Genomic DNA, 25791 nt, shown 5'->3' with positions numbered 1-25791 from the left:
CCCGGGCCGCCCCGGCCCGGCCCCGGCCCCGGCCCCGCCGCGCCGCCCCCAGCTGCCGGGCACGGCGGCCGCCCCCGCCCCCGCCCGCCCGTCCGCCCGCCACGTCCGTCTCCCGTCCCGGTTCCTTTCCATGGTTCCCGGCGTGACTGGTGCCTGCCGCCGCCGCCCTCGCAGCGCGGCGCCGACCGCCGGTAAGGGGGGGGGCGGGACGGGGCTCTTTGTGCGCCGGGCCGGGCCAGGCTGGGCCGGGGCGGGCGGGCGGCGCCTCCCGGCCTGCGAGGGCCGCGGCCCGGAGCCTGGCGGGCCCCGCGGGGGAGCGCGGGGGTGGCCGGGCCGGGGCTGCGCGGCGCGGTGGGGCCGGCGGCCGCCCCTCGAGTCCCGGGCCGGGCGAGGGGTGCCGACGGTTCGGCCTCCGCCGGGGCTCGGGCCCAGTGGCCGGTGCGGGGCCGCGCCTGTTGCGGCCGCCCGGCCGCCCCCTCCGGAGCCGGGCGGTCAGGGCCGCAGCCCGGCGGCCTGGCCGCGCCGCTTCTCCCGGCTCCTCGCCTCGGCCCCTCGGCCGGGCACCGGGAGACTCCCGCGGGGCCGCCGCGCCTGGGGACAGCCCGCAGGGAGCTGTGGGTGCGGCTGAGGCCACGGCGTGCGTGGGGGCGCGGGTGGAGGGTCCCCGCGTCCCTGTCCCCGCAGCGGGAGCGGGATGGCAGAGCCCAGCCGTGGGGTAGCACTGACCCACATCCTCCCCTGCCCCCGCGGCATCGCCGCTCCCCGCGCGGAGCCCCTCCGGAGCACGGAGTGTGCGGGCAGGGGTTGGGGTTCAGTGACATCCTGCTGCAGGACGCCGTCCCCTTCCTCCATGCCCTGCTGCTGGAGCGACGCCCTTCCACCCCCCTGACATCGCTGCCAGGGTGGGTCACAGCTCGGTGTAGGATCCACCGAGGCGGTGGCGGTCACCTCCTGGGCTCAGGGTTGTTTGAGGACCCCTGGACACATCGCCCCGTATGGATGGAGGGCACCGTCCCGCAAGGCTGCTCCTCGCCCGGGCTTCCCGGCCAGCGCTGAGATTGCCACCCATGGCTTGTGGGCAAACGACGATGGAGAAGGGTCTGAGAACTGCCTCGCCTGTGGAAGTCACCATTCAGAGCAGTGCTGTCATGCACCGTCTGTCTCATCAGGCGGGTTGGAAAAGCTCCTTTTTATTATTTTTTCAAAAAGCAGCGGACTCGCACCTCCTCCTCGCACCTCCTCCTGCTGCTACCACCAACAACAAACGTGGGGGACGGAGCGGTAAGGATATCCGCGGGGGAGAGCTGCCGTCCTGGGCTGACCCCTGAGGCTGCGACTGGGGCTGTGCTGGCGGGGCTGCCCCATGGCTGGGGAAGCTATGGCTCTCCTCGCCTCCTACTCCTCGTTCATTTCTAACGACACAGGCTGAAGCGGCATCTGTTCTGCTGTGAAGCTTTTTGTGATTTTCACGAAGGTTTTCCCATGGAAGCACCCAGCTGGAGCCCAGCCCCGGGGCAGTGACACCCCAGGGGAGCCACGTGCCTCTGGGAGGGGACATTGGCCGGTGCCGGCGGTGGGACTAGAGGAAAGCTTTTGGTGATCCTCATGGCAGAGGACACCCAGCCCGTTGTCAGCTCGCTGTGCCTTTCTCATCACTCCCTGTCGATGTGCACCCCGCTCCTGTGGCCTTCCCCGCCATGATGTCCAACCACCCTGGCAGTGCCTGTCTCTGCCGCGGTGAGGATGTGCCTGCTGCCGACAGAGCCTCACACACCGATCCGCGGGTGTCCGCGGCCCCTTCCTGGTGCCAGAACCTCTGATTGCCAAAAGTGTTTCCTTCAAAGATGGGTCAAAGGCACCCGTCCTCTTTGCAGCTGCAAAGTTCACAGGAAAGTTTTGACTTCATAGAATCATGGAATACCAGGTTGGAAGGGACCTCAAGGATCATCTGTGGTCCAGCCTTTCGTGGCACAAGCACGGTCTAGACAAGATGGCCCAGCACCCTGCCCAGCTGAATCTTAGAAGCGTCCAATCTCGGGGAAAACTTTTTCAGCATTTTATTAAAAAAGAGCTTTCAACTTAAAAAACCCCTAACAAAACAGTGTCTAACCTGTGCACAGACACCTAACCTTTTCCCCTGCCTGGCTCCGCAGTGCGTCTGAGCAGGCTTTGCCGTCGGTGTGGGTGCTGTGGTCCCTCTCCGACCGGGGCTGATAAGAGCTTGCGGGGAGCGAGCGGGGCTTCCCGGGGCGATAGCGAACGCTCGGTGCTTATCTGCCTGCACAAACACCCTCTGCTGGGCGAAGATAACGGGGGTGCTGCGGACAGTGGTGTTCGGAGGGGAATGCCGGGAGAGGAGCCGGAGGGTCATTTGCACCCAGTGTCTGTGCCGTGAGGGTAAAATCCTGGGGTGGGACCCATGGGGAGGTGGCTGGTGCCGTGACCGTCCAGGTTCACTCACCAGCCGGCGTCGTGCGGTGCTTGTGGTCAGATCTGGGAAGCTTTTGAGTGGTGTGAGCTAATGATGATGATAATTGCCTACTATAAAATAAGAAAAATGCCTGTAATGATAATATGGAGCCCCTTGCAGGTGTGCGAGGTGGTGATGGGTCACTCTCTTGTGGTGTGGCCAGGGCAGCAGCGTCGCTGTCACCATGGCTGGGGTGCAGAGGGATGTTGGCCAGAGCTTTGCCTCTGCTCGGTGGCACTGGGCTTGCAGTAATGGTTCAGGGACCAGGTTTTCCCAGGTCTCGGTCCCAGTTTTGTCTGTCTCCTGGTTCCCTGGGGTCAGTGCAGGAGCTGGATGCATGCAGTGGTGTGTGAGGTGAGCCAGGGCAGGGACCCTCGCCGGCAAGACAGTCCCTAAATGGAATAGGGAAGTTGGAAGGGGAAAGAAACCCACCTCAGCTGGGTGAAAAGCTGGCTGAAAATAACGGGAAGCGAGAACGGGGGGAACATCTGGGGCCGGCTCTTGCACCACTTCCGCGGCTGCCACCTCTGGGTGATGGTGGTTGAGACTTGCGTCCCCACTGCTGCTCCCACAGTGCCGAAACCACCAGTGTCTTGTGGGTGTCAGGCCAGCCTCTTCCCCTGCCTGGGGGGCTCCCCGCATCCGCCCCAGTGCTGTGGATGCTGGGGGGGGCAGGCTGTGGTGCCCCCATCCCCGGTGCCCCTGTCCCGCCCCGCCGGCTGCCTTTGATGCGGGTGAGTGGCAGGTCCATTGTGGCCCCTTTGTGCCTCCTTTGGTTCTCCGGGCCCACACAAAACCTGCCATGGAAACCAAAGCCAGCCGCTGCCCCAGGAAACCCGCAGGCGCAATTAGGAAATGCAGATATAAATGCAAATTCCTGTGCTGCCTTCCAGGGCCTGGAAAGTTGTCCCTGGGCCACCGATGTCCCTGGGCCACTGGTGGCCCCGGTTGCGGGGATGGGGAAGGCATCGGCGCAGGGCCGGGCAGCAAAAGCTGGGGTGAGCCACTTTTGGGGTGCCCCGGGCTCTTCTCCAGCCGGCCCGTGCTCGGTGGCGGGAGGAACGGGCCATCTCGGCCCGTGCTGAGCGGTGACTCATAGGTGACAATATGACATTGATATTTTTTTTTTTCCATCCTCTCGGTTGCCCGGTGACGAACAAACAAACAAGTGTCTTAAAACCCTAAGTAACTGCCTCGCAGGAGCTGTCCCCTCCCGCCACGGTTGTGTGTGGCTGGGCGCCAGCGTGTCCCCATCGCTGGCGGTTCTGCCTGTATCATCTGGGGTTTGTTTTGGGGAGATAAATGTCTTTCTCGCATCCTGCAGCCGTGGTGCGTGAGCCCGGCAGAGGGAAGGCAGGTTGCTGGCTTGCCGGTAAGGACCCTCCTTGCCAAAGCGCACCAAGAATAGATGGAAAAGGAGATAAGATCCACCCACGAATAACTCCAGGAAGCACAAACGCTTCAGGTCTTCATTTCTAGGTGGCATTTATGAGCAACGGATGCTTGGGCCCTTCCTCAGGTCCCCAGAGGAGCATGTGTGGGTGGAGTGGGGATAATGGGGGTGAAGACGATGGAGGGGAGAGAGGGGAGGTTAAGGAAGGATGCTCATCTGAGCAATTCCCCTCTCTGGGAGGAAGCAATAACATTTTCTTTTCCCATCTGCTGGAGGAGCTGTAGCTGGGGGCCGGGGAGATGAGGTTGGCACATGGCAGGCATCGTCCACAGCAATAATCTGTGTGGGGAAGGGCAGATCCTTTATGCGCCGATCTGAGCCCAATTTAGGGCTATCCTGTTTAAACCCAGGCATTTGTTGGTAGCTTTTATTTTTCCCAGCTGCAGCCCCTAGGTCCTTCCCTGTCGGCGGCTGAAGCGGTGTGGGATGTGCGTCCCCATTGGTGGCGCTTTCCCCCAGCCCTGGTCTGTTTTATTGCTGGGAAATGAGCTCTGACTCCTGGAAGTGGTATTTCTTCCTTCTGCCTGACAGCTTGTCGATCCCTGCCCTCGCTCGCTTCCCCGGGGAAGGCGCACTCAGCTGGGCACGCCGGCGATGGAGCCTTGCTGCTGTCCTTGGCGAGGAAAGCAGAGCTTCAGCCGGGGGCGGGGGGGAAATATGCAGATCATCTCCGGAAAATGGAGCGTGGCACACTGCTAGATGGGTTACAGGGACACCCAGGCTCAAAGCTGGTTTTAATATTTGCCTTGGTTACGGAGTCAGTTATAACGGTGGGTTTTCTCTTTGCCACCATGCTTCCAGGCAGTGGTTGAACGCACACGAGAGCAACCTCCGCAGCAGCCGGGGAGCACGGGGAGGCACTGGGAGCTGCACTGACACCCTCCTTCATCGGCACAGCCCTGCCTTCACCTCCAGGTGCCATCTGCGAGGGGATAGGGGGGGACAGGGCAGACAGGAGCCTGGGCACAGCTCGCAGGCAGGACTCTGCCGGTGTTCCCTCTTGCACCTCCCCAGAGCTGGGCTGGGCACGGGCAGGGGGGGAACGTTGGATGGAGATGTCCATCGGAACCCCAGCCGATGGAGATGTGTTGCGTGGGAGCACATGCTAGGGCCATAAGTGGGACAGGGGACAGCCTTTGGGGAGGATTCCCAGGCTTCTGGAGCCTATACCGTTGTTTGTAAAATCCTTGTGGCTTTGAAACTCACTGTCTGGCGATTGCCATGATGAGGCCAGTGCAAAGCAACTGGGACAGGATGGCGATGGGGTTGTACGTGAATTAATTATGTAAACTTAAAAATAATGAAACACAAGCGAGATGGGATTTTGAAGAAGAACACGGCCTAGTTTGGTGGCCGGGCACAGCAAGCGGGCGATGGGGGCAGCAGGCAGAGCCCCTGCTCGGGGGCTCTGGGTTTCCCTCGCTGCCGAGAAAGGGGGCTGTGCTGGCACGGAGCAGACTCTGCTGCTGAGCTTGAACGGAGACGGAGAGCTTATCCGAGCGTTGGCCTGGCTTCAAATCCAGGTTAGCATCCCGTATAATTTCCATATAAAACCGTGATGTGCTGTGACGGAGCAGAAGGAACGAAGCAAACTCAATACTTCAGCTTTCGAGGGCTTTTCTCTCCCCCGAGAGCCCTGTTGTGCCGGGGATGGAGGAGCGTGTTCTCGCGGCTGGCTGGAAATGCTTCTGCAGGAGGGGCCTGACGTATTGGCATTAATTAAATAGCCGTCCCTGGCGAGGTGTAGCGTTTCAAGCAGGTTCTCCTCTGCTGAGCAATGTCACCCGGCGCGAGGGAGGACAAAAGAGTGGCGCAATTACAGTGTGATGCCGCGTCCCAGGACAACAAGGATATGGCAGTGCCCGAATTGTCAGCTTGGTGCTTTCGCGGGATGGCTTGCATCAGCCATATGGCTTAGTGATTCATAAAAAAAAAAAAAGAGCTGCTCCATTTGCAACTTAATTAGTCCCTTTCTTTCCCCCCAGTCTTGGCTCCCAGCGATCCTGACTGTGGGCCGAGTGGGGCTGCGGCAGCTCCTGCCTTCAACGCGGCGACAGCATGGGCTTGTCCTGGATGCCGAGGGATGGGTCACTGTGTGGGGAGGCCGGCGTGGGCATCGGGCAGGAGCCTTTTCGCTGGCTTTATGCCATGCATTGCTGCCCTGCCATCTAGCAAGGGGCTGGGGAGGAGGGAGAAGCGAGGGGTCCTGCTTGGGAGGGCAGATTGGTGTCTTCTGTGTTACCTCTGCACCCAAAATACGGCAGGACGGCCCCGGGGCTCCCTTGGCTTCCCCGAAGAGGCTCTGCCAGGGGGTCTGTGCCCACTCGCCCTCCCTGGAGGGCAGGAGGAGCCAGCCCATGAGCAGCCCGGCACCGTACCTGCGCTCGCATGCCTGCTTATCGCTGCGGTCAAGTTGTTGTAAAAAGCAAAACCACAGGAAGGCAACGGCTTCGGCCGCCCGCAGCTCTCCTCTCTCGTGCCAGCTTACTCCTGTCTGCTCGTCACAGCCTCCCCGTTGCTGCATCTCCCCGTTGTCCCCCTGTGCCACCCTTGTCCTCTCCCTGGGGACACCTGAAGCTGCAGACGTGGTGGTGGAGGTGCAGGACCTTCCTGACGGGTTTCACCACGCGCGTGGTGTGGAAACCCAGGGACTTTCCTCCTCCTCAGCTGCGGTTCGGTGCCGTGGGGAAGGGGTTGCCAGCAGCCCGCGCGGTGAGCACCTTTAAATCTTTTTACCAGACCTCAATGGCCAGGGGCCTGTTCTGGTGAATAATTCACCGTGCCGTCAGTGAGAGTTTTACTCAACTAATTTTGTTTCCATAGAAACTTGTGCGGTCTCGCTGCTCCATGGAGCCTCGGGCAAATCAGCATGGTTTTTTTTTTTTAGTTTCCTTTGCACATTAAGTGATGGCCCTTAAACCCCGACGGCAGGAGAGCAGCAGCTGCAGATGCTGGTGGCTGGGCAGCACCTCGGTGCTGCCGTCGCCTGACTTGGCCCTAGTCGTCCCTGCCTGTCCCTGCTGGGATGTCCGGCTTTGTGGGATGCCCTGGGCTGGATCCTGCCGAGATGCTCTGCACCGCTGGGCTGGCGCAGGGGCAGCCCAGTCTAATCCCGGTCCATTCCCAGTATCTTCCCGGGGGGGGGAAGGGGCTGTTTCTGCTCAGGCTCTTTCTCTGTTTTTTTCCCCTCTTGTCCTTTAATTTCTTTGACCCTTGACCTAAAATGGCAAATTAGCATTTCTGAATCAGCTGCGCTAATTAGCCAGGGCACAGGGCTGGCGCTACCCCCAGTTTGGCTTCGCTTTTGCCCGCTCCTCGTTAGGTGCTCGCTGACCAAATCTAACCCCAAAATTGCCCAGACGTGGCTCCTCCACGCGCCCTGACCTGTGCTGGGCCCCGGGGAGAGCCGGGCACCTTTGTCTCTGCAGGAATTTTTATTTTCTTTCACTCCCCGCAGCTTTCCGGTGCCTTTGTGCTGAGCTGGGGGCACAAAGGGAGAAGAAGGGATAAGCCGTTAAAGATGGGTTTGTGTGACATATGGTGCGAGGGCTTTGCACGTCGGCTGCGGCCGGTGCTGGGGGGATGTGTGCGGGCAGGGGGGTGCCTGGGCTTCCCCCCTGCGAGGCTTGAGGTGGATGGGTAAACTGAGGCAGGACCTCGGCGATGGGTGCAGGGCTTTCCCGCGGCACGGAGGCAGCGCCGGCGCCCCGACCTTGCTGCTGTCGCGTGTGCCTTCGCACCAGGCAGCGCTTGCTCCTCGTAGCTGTTTTCAACAAGCTCTAAGCTGATTTTTCATCTGGGACATGCGTGTTTTGATGTTGGCGGTGAAAACCAGAGGAGAAAAGGTCGCTGATGTTCAGCCGCCTCGTGGAATAATCTTATATCGGCCTCTCTGCTTTAGGCAACGTCTTGCATCTAATTTATTACACGTTGCTACAAGATAGAGTTGAACAGAGATGCAGTTAAAGGGTACAAAGGGATGCTGGGTTACTTTAATCACTCACACTTGCTTGACCTATTTTTTTTTTTAATCCCTTCCTGGAAACCTTATTTCGTGTTTGAATTCCCTCAACTATTTTAGGAATGCCGTCCTACCAAGCTCAAATTACCTTCAATGAAACCAGTGCAAGGCAGCCTCGCGAGGCAGGCGACTTTTTGATTAAGATCTAGTGCTGCCTCATTAATGTAGGCTTAGTTTTGGGGCGGGGGCTGTAATTCTGGCATGGCAAATGTGTGAAAGCAGGGGATTAGCGCGGCACAATGCCGAAGGGCAGGGGGGTGGCTCTGCCCTGGCTTGGCCGAGAGGGCTGGGGGTGTCCCGGGGTGGCCCGCAGTGCCAGGACCCCTGGGGCTGGGCAGCCCTGCACATCCCGCTGCGTCCTGGCACCGGCGGGGGAAAGGTGGGTGCTTCGGGTGCTGCTCCAGGGGGCGAGGGGTCCCCGGCAGAGCCCTGCCCAGCAGTCCCTGTCCCGGCTGAGTGCAACCCCGCAGGTTTTAGCAGGGTGCCGTTGGTTTATGAGCCACCTGGGTGCTGTGGAGGGCCGACATCTGGTCGGCTCACAAAGGGCCCTCATAAATCTGTCCAGGAGGATGGCATGGCCGGCCGCGGCCGGGTGAGCAATGGGTGCCCCGAGGCAGCAGCAGCCGCCTCTTCTTCTCTTAAATGTGGTTATCGTGCATTTCAGAAGGCAGGCTGGCTGCGGGCTCCCCAGTAGAACCATCAGGTGAGAGCGCTGGAGCAGTAACGCTGATGATGGCCGGCGTTGGGACCAGAACGGCTTCGTGGCTCTCCCCGGTTCCCTCCCGGCGGCTCCACGGGCTCTGACTGCTCCCCTCGGAGCCCGGAGGGGAATTCCGCCGTGCAGAGGGGTACGTGCTGCACAGGCTCTCAAACAGGGCTTACTTCTGCTCTCCTCCCTGATTGCTTTTTGCTTTGAAAAGGGCTTAAACCCAGCCATTTTAATACGTGGTAGAACAAGTATTAAAGGGGATCCTCAGGTGCTTATTTGTTTCCGTGAAAAAGGATTTGCTCGCAGGCAGTTTTCCCAGGCGGCGGGCGGGGGGTGTGCGTGTGCATCCCCTGAGGTGGACGGAAAGGTGAGGAGGGGATTTTGGAGAGACTGGTTAGGCCCCATCCTGCACATCCTTGACGTGTGCTCTGCCTTTCCGTTTGCTGGTAGACACTGCTGTAATTTTTATTCCCGATTATCCCAATTTCAACCCTATTATAGTCACACCTGCAGCTGCTGAGCAGTCACATTCCTGGCCTTCTCATTCCTGTATCCATCAAATCTGTATCCTGCTTGGCAGATCTGCTCTGGCCGAAGCCGTTATTTCTGGTTTAACGTCTCTAGTTTTGAGATTTCCTCTGAGAGTCTTCCCTCCAGCAGCCGGGGCGCTGGCAGCCCTTGTCTCTAGATAATCCAGTGCATGGAAATTCCTTTCCCACTTCTGCCCCGCGTCCCCCAGCCCGGTCATCACAGACCTGGGCTTGCAGCCGCCGAGCGATGGGTGCCCTCGGGGAGCGCTGGGCTGGAGGGAACAAGTGCTCGATGATGGTGTCACCCCTGAAACGGGGGTCGTGGCTCCGGCGTGTTTGCAGGATGATCTACAAATGCAGCGTGGCAATAGCAGGGGAAGAAGGGCTGGGCTGGTTTAGCGGTGTTTGAGCAATCCCATCTGTTGTCTGAGCTGCAGCAGACACCAGGGAAGGGAAAATTTGCGTTTGCTCTTGGTGCCAAGGCTCTTCCCTGAGCTGCGAGGGCTGCGAGCGATCAGTCCCACTGCTTTTACAGCTGTTCGCTCCTCCGTTCGGGCTGCCTTCCTTGCCGAGCTGAGCAACTGTTGTTTCCAGCGTGACGTTACCGGTTCAACCAACCCCTGGGATTATCCAGCTGCTCCAGCCATCCAACCATTCCCGGATGGCTGACAGCTGAGCTGCAGGCAGCCTCCTCCGCACCTCACACCGCGCTTGCTCCCGGCTGGAGCTGACCCGAAGCGCCCGCAGCCTCTGGGGCCATCCTTCGACGTGGAAAGTCCATTTCTGCGAGGTTTCGAGTGCCCCGCTCCCAGGGCTGGGTGAAAACCAGCTCTGTCGAGGTGGGATGCCGGCCGCACAGGAGGATGTGCTCCCCCGGGCTGTGCATGCCTTATCTGCTCCCCGATGAGCGTAATTACGGGTTTCTGCGTGGCTGCCGAGGTCTTGTTCTTGGCAGTGGCTCAGGCGAGAGCGGATCCGAGTTGTGCAAGTCGTTAGCGGCCCGGGCGGGAGAAAAGACAGGGTGCACCCACGGGCTCGCGGGGGTGAGCTCCTCCCCGAAGGTCAGCTCTTGTTTGGTCTTATTTTATGTTTTTTAAGCGGTGAGCTAACGGCAGGAGCTGCACCCAAAGGTGTGCTGGTGTCTGAGCATGGTGTGCAGTGAGAAAGCAACCGTGGGTGCGTGCGGGAGAGCATCCCGTGCCGTCCTGGCGGTGATGGCAGAACCGGCGTGGGCATTCTCTGTGCTAGCCCCCGTCCCGGCGCACGGAGCCGCGCGGGTGGTGCCGGAGCTTGGATGAATGAATAACAGCATTCAGGGTCCTTCTTGCATGAGAGCAGGGAAGAACTATTTTAAGGCAGGAAGAAAGTTGATCAGGCACCAGCTAAACGAGTCGTCACAGCCTGATTCTGCAAACAGGGGGGCAGGAGGCGAGGAGAAGCCCAGCCCGCACCCCACCATGCCCGCACCCCGCCTGGGCTGGCAGTCGGACACTGGATTTCTTCTTTCCTTTTCGGGAAATCCAAAGGATTTTGCTTTTCTTGGCGTCTTCCCAGCCCTCGCTGACACCACGTGGGGATCCTGCTGCCCTCCCCGCGGCTCACCTGAAGACGCTGACGTGGACAAGCAGGAATTGGGGAGGATCCTGCAAACACAACCACCGGCTTATCTTTTAAATTAACTCCTGCCATTGTCGTGACTTGCTTTTTCTCTGGATTTTAACTCATGCCAGTCTAGTGGTTTGCATTTCTCTGTATTAGCAGCAGGACTTTAAAAAAATGGGTTGAAAAGCCTGTGTTTGCAGTGTTTCACTGCCCGCAGCGGTGTTTGCCCGCGGGGCACACGGAGCCGCCCTGGTCTGTGCCGGGGGCACCGGCTGCACCCCAGTTGTCCCTAATTTAGTTCATCTTCTGACCAGAAGCTTTCAGTTGCTCGTTGCGTTGCTGCGCTCGGTCACGCTATCCTGCGTGGGCTGCAGCTTCGGTGGTGTTGTCCCCGACCTGGTGACCAAAACCTTCCCCAGAACATCCCCGTTCGCATCAGGAGGGGCCGGTCCCTCCCCGGTGGGGCAGAGGGATTGACGGGGGATTGCCAGCACCTGGCACGGCGGTGGCCTTCGTGGTTACAGAAAAGACCTTAAATACACACTCAAAGGTCGAATGCTGGGGGACAAAGATCCCCCCAACCACAGGCGCTTCTCGTTACTTTATAGATGTTAGGATTTTTAAATAGATCTGGGATTTCCAAGCACATTTCCTGATTTTGGGGGCTGGTGTTACTCTTTGAGGTTTGTGAGCTAGCGTGGCATTTCTGAGCGAATGGTTCCCTGCAGAAGTTCTCATCTTCATATTTGGATCGTGTGTTTGCAGTGTATCCTATAAAAGCTGTTTTCCTCTTGATGTCCCAGCTCTTTCCCCATCCTCTTGGAGTAGCCGAATCTTTTAAGGAGTGTGTGTACCCTGTGAACGTGTTATAACTCAATTTAACATGTGACTAAACCAGCCATGCAATATTGCAATTAAAGTATAATACCAGAGGTGCGAACAATGCCGGCTTTTTGCTATGAATGACTCATGATAGCAGAGGAGGAACCGAGAAGCAGTATTTTATTAATTGACTCCAGCAGATTTATTTGTCCTCGGTGAATAGAGCCGGGCAGGGCTGTCGGAATTGTTACTGCTTGGCTCCCACAATGCAGCTCCACGCCTGGCTCCTGGCGAGCAGGAGCCATTCCTGGGAACAGAGAGCTACTGCGGGGATGGGGACAGTTCTGGACTGCGGGGACGGGGACAGTTCTGGGCTGAGTGATCTGTTAAATGCTTTTCATTAGTGAGCAGGGAGCAAGCTGGGGGTTCCCGGTGCTGTTTGGAAATGGCCCCTCGAGCCCGGCAGTGAGTCTCCTGCTGCTTTTCCATGGGTGCTGGGAATCCCTGTGGGACGGGATCCCTGCGGGACCGTTGGTGTGTGCCTCAGAGGTCTGTTTGCAGCGTGGCCACCCTGTGTCCCGCGGGAGCATCGGCTGGAGGGACCCGTGGCACCGAGCTCAGCCCAGGGACCGCTGCCCTGAGCCATGGTGCAGGGTCTGGCTGGTGCTGGTGTTTGTGGGGGGGCTGCCGTTCGGGCTCACTCACGGCACGCTCAGTGCATCTGAATACAAATGCATCCAGGATTACAAAAAAGGCAGGGAGAGAGAGCGGAGTGTCATTCCCCCATCCTCTGGAGGTGTCAGCAGTCCCTCTGGGTACTGAGCCAGAGCAGGGCTGTCCCTGGGGACAAGAATGCGGGTGAACCAGCATTGCAAAAGTAAACCTTCTGCCAGAGTTCGTGCCCAGTTTCCCAGGTTTTGCAAGTGCATTTTGCTCTCGGCGGCCTCTGGAAGCCCCCGGGAGCAGCTCGGGGCTCTGAGCCGGCACAGCGGCCGAGGCCGGGTGAGCGCCGGGGACGTGGCTGTCACACACAGCCTCGCCACAGGCAGGGAGAGCCCGGGTGACCTTCAGAGGTGACTGCTCCACTTAATGGCTTTGAATCTGATTATACCCTGTTTCGCTAAGAAATGTGCTTGGCATGTTCTTCTGAATTAAATACCATTTTAGGGACAGCTATCTTGAACTCTCTGCCTGCCGCTTAGGAAAAAGCCTTTGAAAATGATATTATGGATCAAAAGTGTTCCTGGGGTAATTCTGTTTCAACAGTGGAGTTAATCCAGAACTGCATTTGGCCCTGCATTTCCAAATGAGAAGCAGTAGCTGTATAATCTGTTTATGGTTTTAAAGTGAATGTTAATCTTGGATTTGGTGGCTTTTCCCAAGGGTCGGTTTGCCGTGCTGCAGAGTATTTTAGCCCCCTGCTCTGAAACTCTCTGAGCCGACTCCATTTTTTATTTTAAAGAGAGATTTTACTGTGTTTATAAATACGTGTCAAACCTGGAAATATTAAATCTGGGGAGCCCTTGGCAGTGCAAGTAATGCCATTTTTCTTACCATGCGTTTTATTTGTACGGCACATCCGAGCCCGGCATGCCGGCCCCGCTGCGGGGATGGGACGGTCCTGTGAGGGTTGAATTGAATTGAATGTCCCCCATCGAGGCGGGGATCTCATGGTACCTCTGGGTGCTCTGTCCCGCGGTTGACTTTCTCCCCTCTCCCCTCCGCAGGTGGGAGGATGCTGCAGCGTGCTGGGGGCTGACGCGCGGCGCCACCGGCTGCGGGGAGCGGGACCCCAACCGCCCGCCCATGCTCCCCGCCAGCTGCCGGGGCAGCGCCCCGTGAGGAGCGGTGGTGGGCGCCTGCCTCGCCGCAGCCGGGACCGCAGCCGCTGTGCCCCCCCCGTGCCAGCTGCCCCACCATGACGAGCCTCTTCCGTCGGAGCAGCAGCAACGGCAGCTCCCGCGGTGGCTCCTCCGCCCAGGAGCTCAACAACAGCCGCCCTGCCAGGCAGGTCCGCCGGCTGGAGTTCAACCAGGCCATGGAGGACTTCAAGACCATGTTCCCCAACATGGACTACGACATCATCGAGTGTGTCTTGAGGGCCAACAACGGCGCCGTGGATGCCACCATCGACCAGCTCCTGCAGATGAACCTGGACAGCAGCGGCTGTGATGACAGCTCGGACTCGGAGGACAGCATCCCCGCCGAGGTAACCCCTGACGATGGTCCCCGGCATGTGGCTATGGGTGGAGGTCCCCTGTCTGGATTCCTGGCTGCCACGGCTGGCTCATGGACTCCTGGCCACCACGGCTGGCTCGTGGCAAGTGGGCAGCTCAGTCTCATCCTGCCTCATTTCTGCCTGGGCATGGTGCTGCTCGGCTGCTGTGGGCAGACAGAGATTTGAGTGCCCAATTCAGCTGACCTGGAGCGTGCAGCACGGCTGGTTTGTCTTGGACAGGGCTTGAGGCTCAAGCCAAGCACTGTCCTCCCTCCCTCCCACCGCAAAATCCAACAGAGACTCTACAGCTGCTCTCAGAGTGCCCCCAAGGGCTCTGTGCACCCAGGGACAGGCTCACCTGCCCACCCAAAATGCCGTGCCTTGTCCCTTGAGAGCAGCACCTCCAAACCCCGTGCGGGACTGGTGCTGGGATGTCCCCATCCTCTCTGCAGCAGCGTTCAGCCAGTCCCATCCCCACTTTGCTGCCATGTGTGGGGGCCTGGACCGGCCGGGAGTGTGTCCCCAGCTCGCCCTCACACTGTCCTCTTGCCCTGCAGATCTTGGAGCGGACCCTGGAGCCCGACAGCTCGGACGAGGAGCCCCCTCCTGTCTACTCCCCTCCCGCCTACGAGAGCCAGGCGTTTGGCAGCCGCTACCCCGGCGCGCCGCCCACCCCACCGCCCAGGTGAGCCCCCAGCCCCGCGGCTGCACCGCACCTTCTGCTCCTGGCGGCCAGCAGAAAAGACATAAGTCTATTCTGACCCTCTGCTCTGCTCTGGGGAGACCCCACCTGGAGTCCTGTGTCCAGCTTTGTAGTCCTCAGCACAGGGAGGACACGGAGCTGTTGGAGCGGGGCCAGAGGAGGCCCCGGAGATGCTGGGAGGGCTGGAGCCCCTCTGCTGTGAGGACAGGCTGAGAGAGCTGGGGGGGTTCAGCCTGGAGAAGAGAAGGCTCCGGGGAGAGCTTATCGTGACCTTCCCGTACTTAAAGTGGGCTACAGGAAAGACGGGGACAAACTTTTTAGCAGGGCCTGTTAGGATAGGCTGAGGGGTAATGGCTTTAAACTAAAAGAGGGAAGATTTAGACTAGATAGAGGGAAGAAATTTTTACACTGGGAGTGGTGAAACACTGGCCCAGGTTGCCCAGAGAGGTGGTCGATGCCCCATCCCTGGAAACATTCCAGGCCAGGCTGGATGAGGCTTTGAGTGACCTGGTCTAGTTGAAGATGTCCCTGCTCATGGCAGGGGGGTTGGACTAGATGGGCTTTAAAGGTCCCTCCCAACCCAAACTATTCTGTGATTCTGTGAAAGCACCCTGCGCTGGCACCCGGGGGTCTTGCTGCGCGTTAGCTGCGCCGGCAAGGGGCATCTGGCGTCGGTTTGTTAGGGCTGGGTGAGACGAAGCCAAGGGAGATGAATGAAGCTCACAGCTGGCTAAAAAATCCCTGAGAGGCCCTAAAAAGTGAACAGCTGAAGGGCCTGGAAAGCCGCTCCAGCAGCGCGTGGAATGGCAAAAATCAGCTACTGGAGGCAGGGAGCGCTCGCCCCCGCACAAAAACACCAGGTGCTGGGCGGCCCGGGCCCCAGCCTTGGGTCAGTTTGACTTGCAGCCGCCGGGTTGCCAAGTCTCGGGGGTCTGTGGCCCTGGGGGGTGTGAGCTCTCTCTTAGCAGCATCGCCTCAGCTGTGGGCTTGCAGGAAGGCAAGCGCCAGTGCCGTGGCCACCTCTGTGCCAGCCCCTCGGCCGAAGGCGCTGCTGGGTGTGCAGGCTGGGTGTGACATCTGGTGAGAGATGTCCGTCAGCTTCATAAGCATGATCCTGCCCTGCTAGCATTCCCACAGGGCTGTTTTCTGGGAGTCTGAGCAAAATGGGGTGGAGGAGGGAAATCCAGCCTGCACAGTTGTGGGTAAAAGTTGGAAAAGCAGCTCCCAAAGATTTCAAGCTGGCACGGAAAGCCTTTCGCTCTCCAGAGCTAACGCTAACGCTGTGGATCTGGGAGGCATGCTGTGGTTTCTTGGTTCCCAGGGCCACTGGTGGAGCTGGGCACGGGGGCTGCCATGCTGCGGCACGCGTCGGTGTTTCTTACCAAAGATGCTGTCTGTGCTTGTCCCGCAGGACGGACGTGCCAGGGCCCGGCAGCACCCCGGCGCCCGGGCGCTACAGGAACTGGAACCCGCCGCTCCTGGGCAACCTCCCCGAGGACTTCCTCCGCATCCTGCCCCAGCAGACCGCCGGAACACAGGTGAGGCTCGACGCCCCTTCCAGCCCGTGCCCCGGCTCCACGGTGCGGCATGGAGCACCAAACCCCATCCTCGGCCACTCTGAGCTTGCAGTGGCGGTGCTCTGAAAGCATCTGGGCATTGGGCACGGACTAAACCAAACGTCTTGGAGCACTTTTTGTTGTTCAAGGCGAGCCTGAAGCGAGCAAGGTATTGAAAGGGGAATCTTCCAGCCAGGCTTTGATGTTTTTCCTACCTTTAGCCCAGCAGTTAGTGCCAGAAATGCCACTTGGAATAAGCACCTAATATTTTAAATTATTTGAAAATCTTACCCGCTACCCTGGTGAGGAGCCGCAGGACCAGCATACGCTCTTGGGGAGAGCGGCTCTGCCAGGGCACTCAGCGGCTGGTACAGTGGAACCTGGGCAGAAAATCTAGTGCAAACCAGCGGATTTGCTCCTGGGAAATTGGAGTCCTTATGTGCTTCGTAGAGGTTTTGGAGCCACAAGGCTTGTGGTTGTGGGTCCCTTTCTGCCCACAATGGGCAGGCAGCGGGCAGCACCCCATGGGGAATGAGCACCCCCAGCACAGACCACGCTGGGCACCCAGCTCAGCTCCAGGCGCATTCCCAGGCGTCCCCCGGCCCCTTTGCTAACACAGGAGCCAGCCTGCAAACGGGGCCAGTGCCCTCCCGGCACGGCGAGGGGCTGGGGGGGCTGCAGGCACCCTGCCTTGCCCCTGCATCGGCTCCTCCCTCCCTTTTTGGCTCCAAAGGCAGCCTGCCACGTTTTCATAAATGATTGCCCTGCAAGTTGAGCTTCGCGGGCTATATTACCTTTCTGGGAATAGGAACGTGCCAATTCATTTGGGCTCAGGGGGAGGAGAGGAGCAGCTGCTCTTTTCTTTCCCTGGTAATTGTGTGCTTTTGCTTTTTATGGCTCTCTGAGAGCAGCTACAAATCAGATAAATATTGTAGGCGAGGATGAGGTTGCGGCTGCACGGCGTGGCTGTGCGGCTCCCCAGGTGTGAATGCACCGGGAGCCTGGGGAGAGCGTGAGGTGCTTCCTGCAGGGACGTTTGTCAGCGGAAAATTGCGGTCTCTGCTTTTTAGATAGGAGGAAATAAAAGCAGCGATGCTGGCTGAGACCCTTCTCCCTTGCCTCCACACCAGTTTCTGTCTTGGCTCAAACCCGCGGTTTAAAGTTAAAAATCTCTGCCAGTCTGTGCTCTGCAAAGGAGCAGGGGCTGGTTTCTCCTCGTGCCACGCTGACCCCAGACTGAGATGTCCCCGTTCCCGCGTGGGCTGTCCATCCCCTCCTGCCTCTGCCCCGTCCCCCTTCCCGCTGGGCAGTGGCAGAGGTGCCCTGTCCCCCTTTGTCCCCCAGCCCAGCGCAGGGGACGGTGCCCGGGGCTGTCGGGCACCAGGTGTAGGAGGGAGGAACCCTCTGGGAAGCAGCAGTTGATGGCTGTCGGGGCTGGGGGTGCAGCAGCGTCATGGAGGAGCAAAAGGCCAAGCTCGGCTCGAGGCGTGTGTGCTCCTCACACAGCGGCACCGAGACCACTGACGGACCTCTGCCATGTTTGCCTCCTGCGCAGGGCTCCCAGGGCTGCCGGCAGCCCGTGCCGCGGGGGCTTGTCCCGCGGGGCCAGGGCTCTCTGGAGCAGGAGCGGCGGTGGAAGCAGTACCTGGAGGACGAGCGGATCGCGCTCTTCCTGCAGAACGAAGAGTTCATGAAGGAGCTCCAGAGGAACCGGGATTTCCTCCTCGCCCTGGAGAGAGGTGAGAAGTGCCTTCAGAAACATCCGCCTCTGCTTTTCGAGTGCGTGCCTCCTCCTGTGATGCTGGCCACCGACTGCGTTTCCTTGCCTGTGGCATCGTGGCTCTTTCCAAAGCAGAGCCAGCGCAGGATGCGGCCAGGGTGGTGGCAGGGGGTCCGAGGGGCTGACACTGGGCAGTGGGCTGCTTCTCTGGTGCTCAGCCGCCTGCCACGAGGCTCTCCTCCCCCTGCCTGCCTCTCTGCGGTGTCTCTGGCAAAGCCCAGCAAAATTCATAGCAAGGAGCCTCAGAAATGTCCTCTGAGCCCAGCCCAGCCGGTGCACCCTTCCCGCTGCACCCTTTAGGCAGGGCCTAAACTAGAGAGCATTTTGCCATGATTGCTCCTTCCCGGTCACCACGCTGCTTCCCGGTGAGCCGGCAGCCCTGCGGGGAGGGCTCGAGGGTGTCGCTGGTTTTGCTGCCGCTGAGCAAAGAGCTGCCCTTCCCCTCCCTCGCACTGCCGCCGGCTCTGAGCCCCGCGGCCGAGGGGCTGTCACCCTCAGAGGTCTCGCTGCAGGTTTGCAGGGTCCTGGCAGCACCCTCGCTGCAGGGCTTGCCCCCGGCCGCCGTGGCTGGAAAACCACCGGCGCACTTGTGGCGTGCTCGCAGTTCCTCTGCGGCGGTGAGCGGAGCGCTCCCAGCTGCTGCTGCGGGCTCCCACCGGCGCGCTTGTGGCTGCTGTGCTGAAGCAAAGGGCTTTCAGCGCCGGGGCGGTGAAGGCGCTGGGGGAGAGGTGCCTTCCTCCTGTGCTCAGCCCGGGCCCTGCTCCTGCCCTGCTGCGGGTACCCAGCCCAGCCGGGAACGAACAGCCTCCTCACTCCCCGGCTACGGCAGGGGAGATATTTGCTGTCCCTGGAGCATGGCAGAGGCCAGAAGCGTGTCCTCGGGGAGGAGTACATCTCTGAAGAGCTTTTACGGCTTTTTGGTAGATCATTTCTACCTCACTTCTACATGCAGCAGGATGTACCTGGGCAGGAGGTGCTTCCATGTTACCTTGGGGCTGCAGCCTGGCTGTGCAGAAACTCCCTTGCTGGGCTGGGTCAGGCCGTTCCTGCGGCGGCCGAGCTGCTGTGGGACGCCAGGAAGCCTGAGCTCCATCCCTTGCCGTCAGCCTGTCCCTCTGGCCGTGGGGGCCGGGAGAGCAGAGGGGAGCGGAGCCGCGTGCGCTGCCTCGGGGGCCTGATTGAGCGGAGCGCCGGGCTTTTTGTTTTTCAGATCGATTGAAATACGAGTCAAAAAAATCCAAGTCGACCAGTCTTGCTGTCAGCAACGACTTTGGTTTCTCCTCCGTAATATCAGGTAACTTTCAAGATGCGCATCAGCATCGCCTCTCAGCAGCTCCCGCGTTCCCAGCCCTCTGCCACCGCTGGCTGCCTCTGTGGTAGCTGCAGAGGGGGGGAAACTGGCTGATCCCTCCCTGCTGGCCCCCCCAGCGCGGGAGAGGAGCTGGGGGGTGAGGGGAATGGGTGCTGCTGCCCTCCTGCCCACCCCACCTGGAGGTGCTCCTGCGTCCTGCCTCCGTCCATCCCTGTGGGTGGGAGCTGGGTTCCAGTTCCCAGGGGAGACAAAGCCCTCCCTTGTCTTGGCCGGAGCGGAGGATTGTGCCTGGGAGGCATAATGACTGTTCCCGGGTAATCCTGATTAACCTCGGGGAGTGGAGCAGCTGCCCGGGTTCAGAATTAGAGCTGGCGTCTGCCGATGTCCCTGGGCAGGGGACAGGCAGTGGCTGTGCGGCGTGGCCGAGCTCTGGCTGGGTGCACGGCGCTTCGAGGGCACCCAGACCTGGGCAGGGGGCACAAGGACGTGGCTGTTGGCGTCCCTGGTCCACCTGACCGAGTCACTGGGATGCCTGAACTTCTGCTCCTGATCCGGCGGCCCTGCTAACCCGGGTACTGAGCGTGGGCACAGTCTAATACCCAGAAATGCAATTAGTGCCCAGGGTAATTTGGGGTCTCCTGCTCAGCAGCGGTGCAGGTGGGGGGACTGAGCTGCTGCTCACCCCACGTCTGCTCGCAGGGTGAGCAGCCCCGCGGGGCTGGGGGTGTGCTGCAAGCCCAGCTTTCTGCCCCCACCGTCTCAGGGGTTAATATCTGCAGAGGGTCCTCCTCCAGAGCCAGCCCCGCCATGCCAGCGCCCTCGTCCTGCCCGCTCTCGCTCAGCTCTGCTCGTGGCAGGGCTGCGCTTCGCTAGCGCTGGAATTGGGTCATGGAAACGATTTGTCTCGAGCCTCGCCGCGCACGCACTCCCGGTGACCAGATGTTTGCCTTCCAGGTGACGTAGCCCCCTCTGTAACCAGCGAGGCCGGCGGTGCCGTGTCTGACGATGCCTTATTCAGAGACAAATTGAAACACATGGGAAAATGTGAGTCGGTTTGCAGGCTCCGTGCTGGCAGCCTGCGGGGGCTGGAGGGGAGGTGGGAGCAGGGTGGGCAGGGGGAGAGCCGGCAGCATTGCCTGGTGCTCCCCGTTCATGCAGCGTGTCCGCTCTTCGTCACCTCTCTGGGCACGTGTGTCCCCATTGCCCCATGAGTCACAGAGAGCGCTGGCACGTTGCGGGGCAAAGCACAGGCCATTGCACGCTGCGGTGGCACGTTGCGCTCAGTCCTCGGCCCCGGCAGCGGTGCGTTAGGGTTGAATTTCCATCTGCGTTTTACAATCCCGGTGCATCCCTGCCCTGCTCTCCTCCTGGCCCTCACCAGCGGCAGGGAGCTCCCATGCCACGCTCCGGGGCTGGGTGCCAGCACGACCGACAGGAGATGGAGATCTGGGTGTCGATGCCCCAGCTCTGCACTGTCCCATCTGTCCCTGGTGCACCTGTGGGTTGTGGTGTGAGTCGAGGATGCCGGTGGCATTGGGGAATAGAGGAATTTCTGAGCAGGGTTTGTGTGAATCCTAGAAAAGCAAGAAGGTTTGCTGTAACTCTGCCCTTTCCCATCCTTTCCTCTCAGCAAGTCACAGCCCGATTCTCCCGTCGCAAAACAGAGTGGGGTCTCTGGGCAGCTTTGAGCCAGCTGAGACACTGGGGAGATGTGGGTCAGTCGTGGGTAGGGAAGGTCACGAAAATCCCAGTGAAAGGGTAAAAATGTCAGCACCCCCCGCTGGGGACCACCCTGTCCCTGTCGGTCACAGGACCCGGCTCTCAGATCCTGGCAGCCCTGCTGGCCGTCTCCTCCCCATCGCCCATGGCAGTTTTGGGAAGGGTTTTGGGGTGAGACCCTCACTCGGCTGCTTCCTTCCAGCCACGCGCAAGAAGCTGTTTGAACTCGCCAGAGCCTTCTCTGAGAAGACGAAGATGAGGAAATCGAAAAGAAAACACTTGTTGAAGCACCAGGTGTATCCTAAAAGGGGCTGGGGAGCTGCGGGGGGTGCGGGGCTGTGGAAGCAGCATTGCTTGGTCTCCCCAAGGCTGTGGTCTGGCTGGAGCCTCCTGGTTGCCTCTTGCGGCTGCGCTGTGGGCTGTGAAGGACGATTGTGGTACCACAGCCATGTCCTGGCCCCACAACTGGTTTTCCTTAGCGGAGGGCGCAGGCTGGGGACAGCAGCTTCCACGGCAAATCTTCTCGACGATGTGGAAGGACATTCTTGCGGTAAGAAACGCCGCGCCGTGCTATGCCCTGTGCGCTGTGCTCAGCATGGCTACCTGGGGTCCCGCAGTGCCCGGCCCTGTCCTGCCCCACGCCATCGTCCTGCTGGAGTGGGCTCCCATTGGGACCACGCTGGGGTATGGCCACCCGTGCAACGGGCTCATCCCTGGTCCCACGTGGCTCCCCTGTGAGCGTGCACTTTGCCAGGGTGACTGGAGACGGGGATCTCTTTTGGGGAGTCTCGGGGGCTTGCAGCCGGGCTGTGCAGCCCTGCGGGATGTGTAACTCGGGGCACAGTCCTGGCAAATCTGTCACCAGCCAGATTTGCACAGAGGTGGGTCTTGGCAGTGGGATTTGTGCCAGCCCCGACCACCCCGTGGGCCAAAACCTCCTTCCAGTGTTCTCAGAGAGTCCCCGTGTCCCAGGCTCTGGGGATTGTCTCTCTGGGCGAGGAAATCCCTGCCCCGGGGCAGGGACCGGGTGCCCTCCCCACTGGGGAGCCACTGGTGTGGCCGGTGTCCCGTGTGGAAGCTGCAGCAGCCCCCAACAGCCCCCGCCTGCCTCTGCCTTTCAGATGAAGACTTCCAAGCACGGAGGCAGCAGCTCCGGGAGGAGGAGGAGACGCCAAAGGAAGGGCAGTAAACGGTGAGAGGCACCTGGGGACAAACGCTTCCGTCCATCCGTCCTGGCTGGGTGCTCTGGGTCAGGTCCAGAGCGTGTCCGGCTGGGGACAAGCCCTGTCAGTGGCTGCGGGTGCCGTGGCTGGTAACAGCCCCCGGTGCCACAACGGGCCGGTGCTGGCCACGGTGCGGCTGTGGCTGAGCACGCGTCGTTCTCCTTCCCTCCCCTTCTCCTCCCCTCCAGGTCCCAGCGCTGGGGTTTGTTGTTGGCACAGAACGTGCACGAGCCTTCATACGAAGATGGCTGAAAAAGGAAAAAAAAACCACCCAACAAATACCCCGTTCTTTTGGCTGTTCCCCCTCTGCTGTTGTACTCCTCTGAAGTACAAGTATCGAAGTGAGGCACAATGTTTTCTTACCAGCAGTTTGAAAACAACTTCTCCTATCTAGCAAATCAGCCAAAAAGGAAAAAAAAAAAAAAAAAGGAAAAAAAGTCGGCAGCTGCTGTGGAGGAGCCAGTGGAGCTCAGTCTTGGGAGGAGCAGCATCCCGCCTGCTCTCTGGGTCCGAGTGGCGTCGCAGGAGGAATGAAAATGAGTTGTACTAACGAGGATGCATTCACATGTGGGATCTGCTTGGCTGGAGCACTCCTGAACATATCTCTGTAGCGATCTGATGTAACTTTACTCTGCACATACAGGAAAAAAAAACAAACCACGTGAGAAAGAGAACCTAACAGCCGTTGTCTACTATTGCTAGGAGTAATGAGCAGAGATTCAGATCAGGTAATAGTCAAATAATATAAATTGTTTATAAAAGGAAAGGCCTTCTTTTCGTAGGCGTTTCACTTTGAATTAAACCTTTGCCTTCGGCATTGCTAAAACTGCCTTGAAGTCCGGACGCTCTGTGGGCCGCGGCGTTGCCGCAGGACGCCGGGCAGCACCAAGGGCTGCATTTCCCATCACTTTAACCCTCACTGCCGAAACGGGACCCGACACGTCCCACCGGGTGCGACGTGGTCCCGGCTGCCGGGTAGGGCGCTCGGCGGCTCCGGGGATGTCCCCCCACCATAGGTAAGATGCGAAGCCCAAGTAGGGGGGTTGCATTTGAGGCCAGCGGAGGCGTTTTCGGGACAGAGAGTTTGCACAAGGGCTTGGGAGCTGCCGGGTTTGGCGTGGGGCCGGGGCTGGCCCGGTGGCAGGAGCAGAGCAGCCTTTCGCCGGGGAGCGTGGCGCAGGGCTGGGGGGCTGGCGGGCAGCACTTGAATCGTCGCAGCTTTCAGAGATGCTAAAAATAATTACGTAAACAAATTCTTTCCCTGTGTAAGTAATGAGTGACGAGCGTAAAGTCAGAAATCGCTCCCGCCAGCACATTTTCTTCTCCTTTATCGGCATAATCTGTTTACTGCTAAATGCAGGAGGTGGCTATAGACGTGCCTGTTCCACTTTCTGGCTCCTGCGAACCAGCACAAATGTTGCAAGATTGGAGCTGCGAAGGCGGCAGACGCAGAAACCCCAGCCATCAAACACACACGCAACTGTTTTCCCTGCCTCTCCGCAGGGTTTGGTAACAAAAGCCCACATTGCAGGCGCTGCCTCCCGACAGGCTCCTTTTCAAACCCCCCCGGAGCCCGCGTGCCTTTGAAGCGGGCGCCAGGATTTCTTTCCGCACCTGTTGAGCGCCGCTGCCGTCACCCCCGCAGCCACGGCGGGGACCGGGGGGGACCCGGCTGCTTCCCCCCCGCCACCGGCTCCCTGGCTGGCACTGGGGCTGCTCCGAGGGGTCTGGGGCTGCAGGGTCTGGGAAGCATCCCCTTAGAGCCCGGGGTGCCGAGGGCGAGGGCAGGAACCACCCCGGGACCCCGGGGAGCTTTGCGTTCCTGAAACCGAAGGAGCAGAAGAGCCACCCCACCAAGCCGAGCCCAGCTTTGGTGTCTGCTCCTTTTCTTTGGAAGGAAGGAGAGAGGGGCATCTCCCTTGGGTCGTGGCAGCCCAGCTGATGGGGTTACAGTGTCCCCCAGCCATGCTGGCCTTGTCCTGCCCTGTCTGCCCTGCTGTGTGGCGGGCTGGCGGGGGGAGAGGTGCCGGAGAGGCACGGTGTGCTTTGCACCAGGCTGCCCTGCACCCTGCAGGGTAAAACGGGCATCTGGAGTGGCGTGTGCCCCCGCCTGGCTCGGGGTGCAAGCGGCTAAGTGTGAAGCTGGGGCTGGGAACAGAAGATCCTTCAGTCCCGAGTGGGACTCTTATCCCCAGGCTGAGACTGGTGGGGAGAGAGGAGGGGCTCCTTTCCTACCCTCCGCTGGCTCTGGGGTCCGCAGGAGGCTGCCGTTACTCCCTCCCAGTCCAAAGCCGCCCTCTGCATATTTGGAAGAATATCAAGCTTGGAACCGGATCAGCTTGTCAACGTTCCAGCAGCTCGTAGCTACCGAGGGCTTAACTTTCAGCGAAGTTTCCATGAGCGCAGGAAGCACCAACAGGCAGTTGGGCAGGAGCTCGGGCTCCTGCGGGAGGGAAGTTCTGCTTCTCCCGGCTGAGGAGGTTGTTAGCGGAGGGCTGGGCTGGAGCGCGGGGAGGAGAGGCAGCGAAGTGCTTGTGCTGGGCGGCTGCGGCGTGTCTGCCCGCTGCCCGGCCCTTGGAGGGTTTGCTGTGCTCCTCGTCCTTGCTGGAGGACGGGCTGCGTTGTGCCGCGGCTGCGGAGGATCGCGTTGAGCTCGCTTTGGCAGTCCCTGGCGCCGGGCAAGCCACGTTTCGCATCACGTCACAGGTCAGTCCTGCTGGAACGGCTGGCTTCCACGGCAGCGAGTGGCGCAGTGGAAATGCTGCTGTTCCTGCTCAGTCGGCACCATCGTTAACACGTCGCCTCTGAGTTGTGTTTGTAACCCCGCCGTGGTTTGCAGGTGGAGAGGAGCCGGGAGGCAGCAGGCTGCCTCTGCTTTCGCTTTGCTTCGGGCTGGTCTGGCCGAGCACGTCCCCGAAGCATCCGGCATCCTCCGCTCCCCGCGATGCTGCTGGGGACCCGATGGAGCCCGCGCAGGGCTGTGGTCCCGGGAGAGAACGGGGAGAGGACGGGCAGCTTGGGGGCCATGGGGAGGGAACGGGCATCCCGGTGTGACCTCCGCTCGCTGCACGCGGTGGGTGCGAACCCCCCGCCCTCGCTGGCTCCCTTTCCCCTGCCAGCAAAGATTTCGCGTTGGGTGGGTCTGGCGACACGCGCCAACCACAAAGCGTCCCGCGCTGAAAGCGGGCACCGCACCCGTGAGCAGACGGGGTCGGCAGTGGGCTGGCAGCGTACGCTCCGCGGGGGCTTGGGGATGTCTTTGCTAACACGGTCTAACAACTCGCCCTTAAATATCCTCGGCTAGGCAAAGCCCCTCTGAATGGTGTCACTCCGTAGCCGTTGCAAAATATCTTGGAGGCACAAAGCGTCGTTTTAATGGAGGATGAAGAGTGATTATTTTTACGTCCTTTAAAAAAAAATAAATAAATTCAGGTCTAATGAGTAGAAAGGCCACTAAAACCGGCTTGGAAGCCAAAATGCATTTCTTACATAAAAATGTACAATTCTCAGTGGCGTTTGTATCACTTCTATACAAAACGGTTTCAAAAGAACAAACCAAAACAATCTGTGACATTTGTGAGTGTTACTATTTTAGAATTTATTTCCATAAGTGATTTTTTTCTTAAAGATGTTTAATAGTAATTCATATAATAAAGTCCTGTTGTACTCTTAA

General features: G+C 59.9%; 1 protein-coding gene and 1 long non-coding RNA gene across 3 annotated transcripts in view; one reads left to right on the top strand and one right to left on the bottom strand.

Moving 5' to 3' along the window:
- LOC128913037 (uncharacterized) overlaps positions 1-2248 on the bottom strand; it is a 5153-nt gene extending 2905 nt beyond the window's left edge. The window contains exon 1 of the long non-coding RNA XR_008467820.1: positions 2111-2248. This is a non-coding gene — a long non-coding RNA (uncharacterized LOC128913037). The remainder of the gene's footprint in view (positions 1-2110) is intronic.
- On the top strand, positions 59-25791 carry CUEDC1 (CUE domain containing 1). Of its 2 annotated transcripts, none has more exons than XM_054210003.1 (11): positions 59-191; positions 13335-13816; positions 14383-14510; positions 15940-16066; positions 17640-17823; positions 19075-19158; positions 20131-20220; positions 21098-21191; positions 21387-21445; positions 22017-22087; positions 22307-25791. In XM_054210003.1, exons 2-10 carry the CDS (start codon positions 13526-13528, stop codon positions 22082-22084), a joined length of 1125 nt encoding a protein of 374 aa, XP_054065978.1. In that variant the 5' UTR covers positions 59-191; positions 13335-13525; the 3' UTR covers positions 22085-22087; positions 22307-25791. The 2 variants fall into 2 exon arrangements, with proteins under 2 accessions (XP_054065978.1, XP_054065979.1); XM_054210004.1 differs by lacking the exon at positions 59-191 and adding an exon at positions 2256-2397.

This window comes from Rissa tridactyla, chromosome 7, assembly GCF_028500815.1.
Source record: "Rissa tridactyla isolate bRisTri1 chromosome 7, bRisTri1.patW.cur.20221130, whole genome shotgun sequence".
NCBI lineage: Eukaryota > Metazoa > Chordata > Aves > Charadriiformes > Laridae > Rissa > Rissa tridactyla.
This window is presented reverse-complemented; position numbering and strand designations above follow the sequence as displayed.

Excerpts from the sequence above, each read along its gene's own strand:
- CUEDC1 (XM_054210003.1), top strand. The coding sequence starts at position 13,526 with ATGACGAGCCTCTTCCGTCGGAGCAGCAGCAACGGCAGCTCCCGCGGT. Across the intron at positions 17,824-19,074 it reads CCTCCTCGCCCTGGAGAGAG|ATCGATTGAAATACGAGTCA; the intron begins GTGAGAAGTGCC and ends TTTGTTTTTCAG. Across the intron at positions 20,221-21,097 it reads ATTGAAACACATGGGAAAAT|CCACGCGCAAGAAGCTGTTT; the intron begins GTGAGTCGGTTT and ends GCTTCCTTCCAG.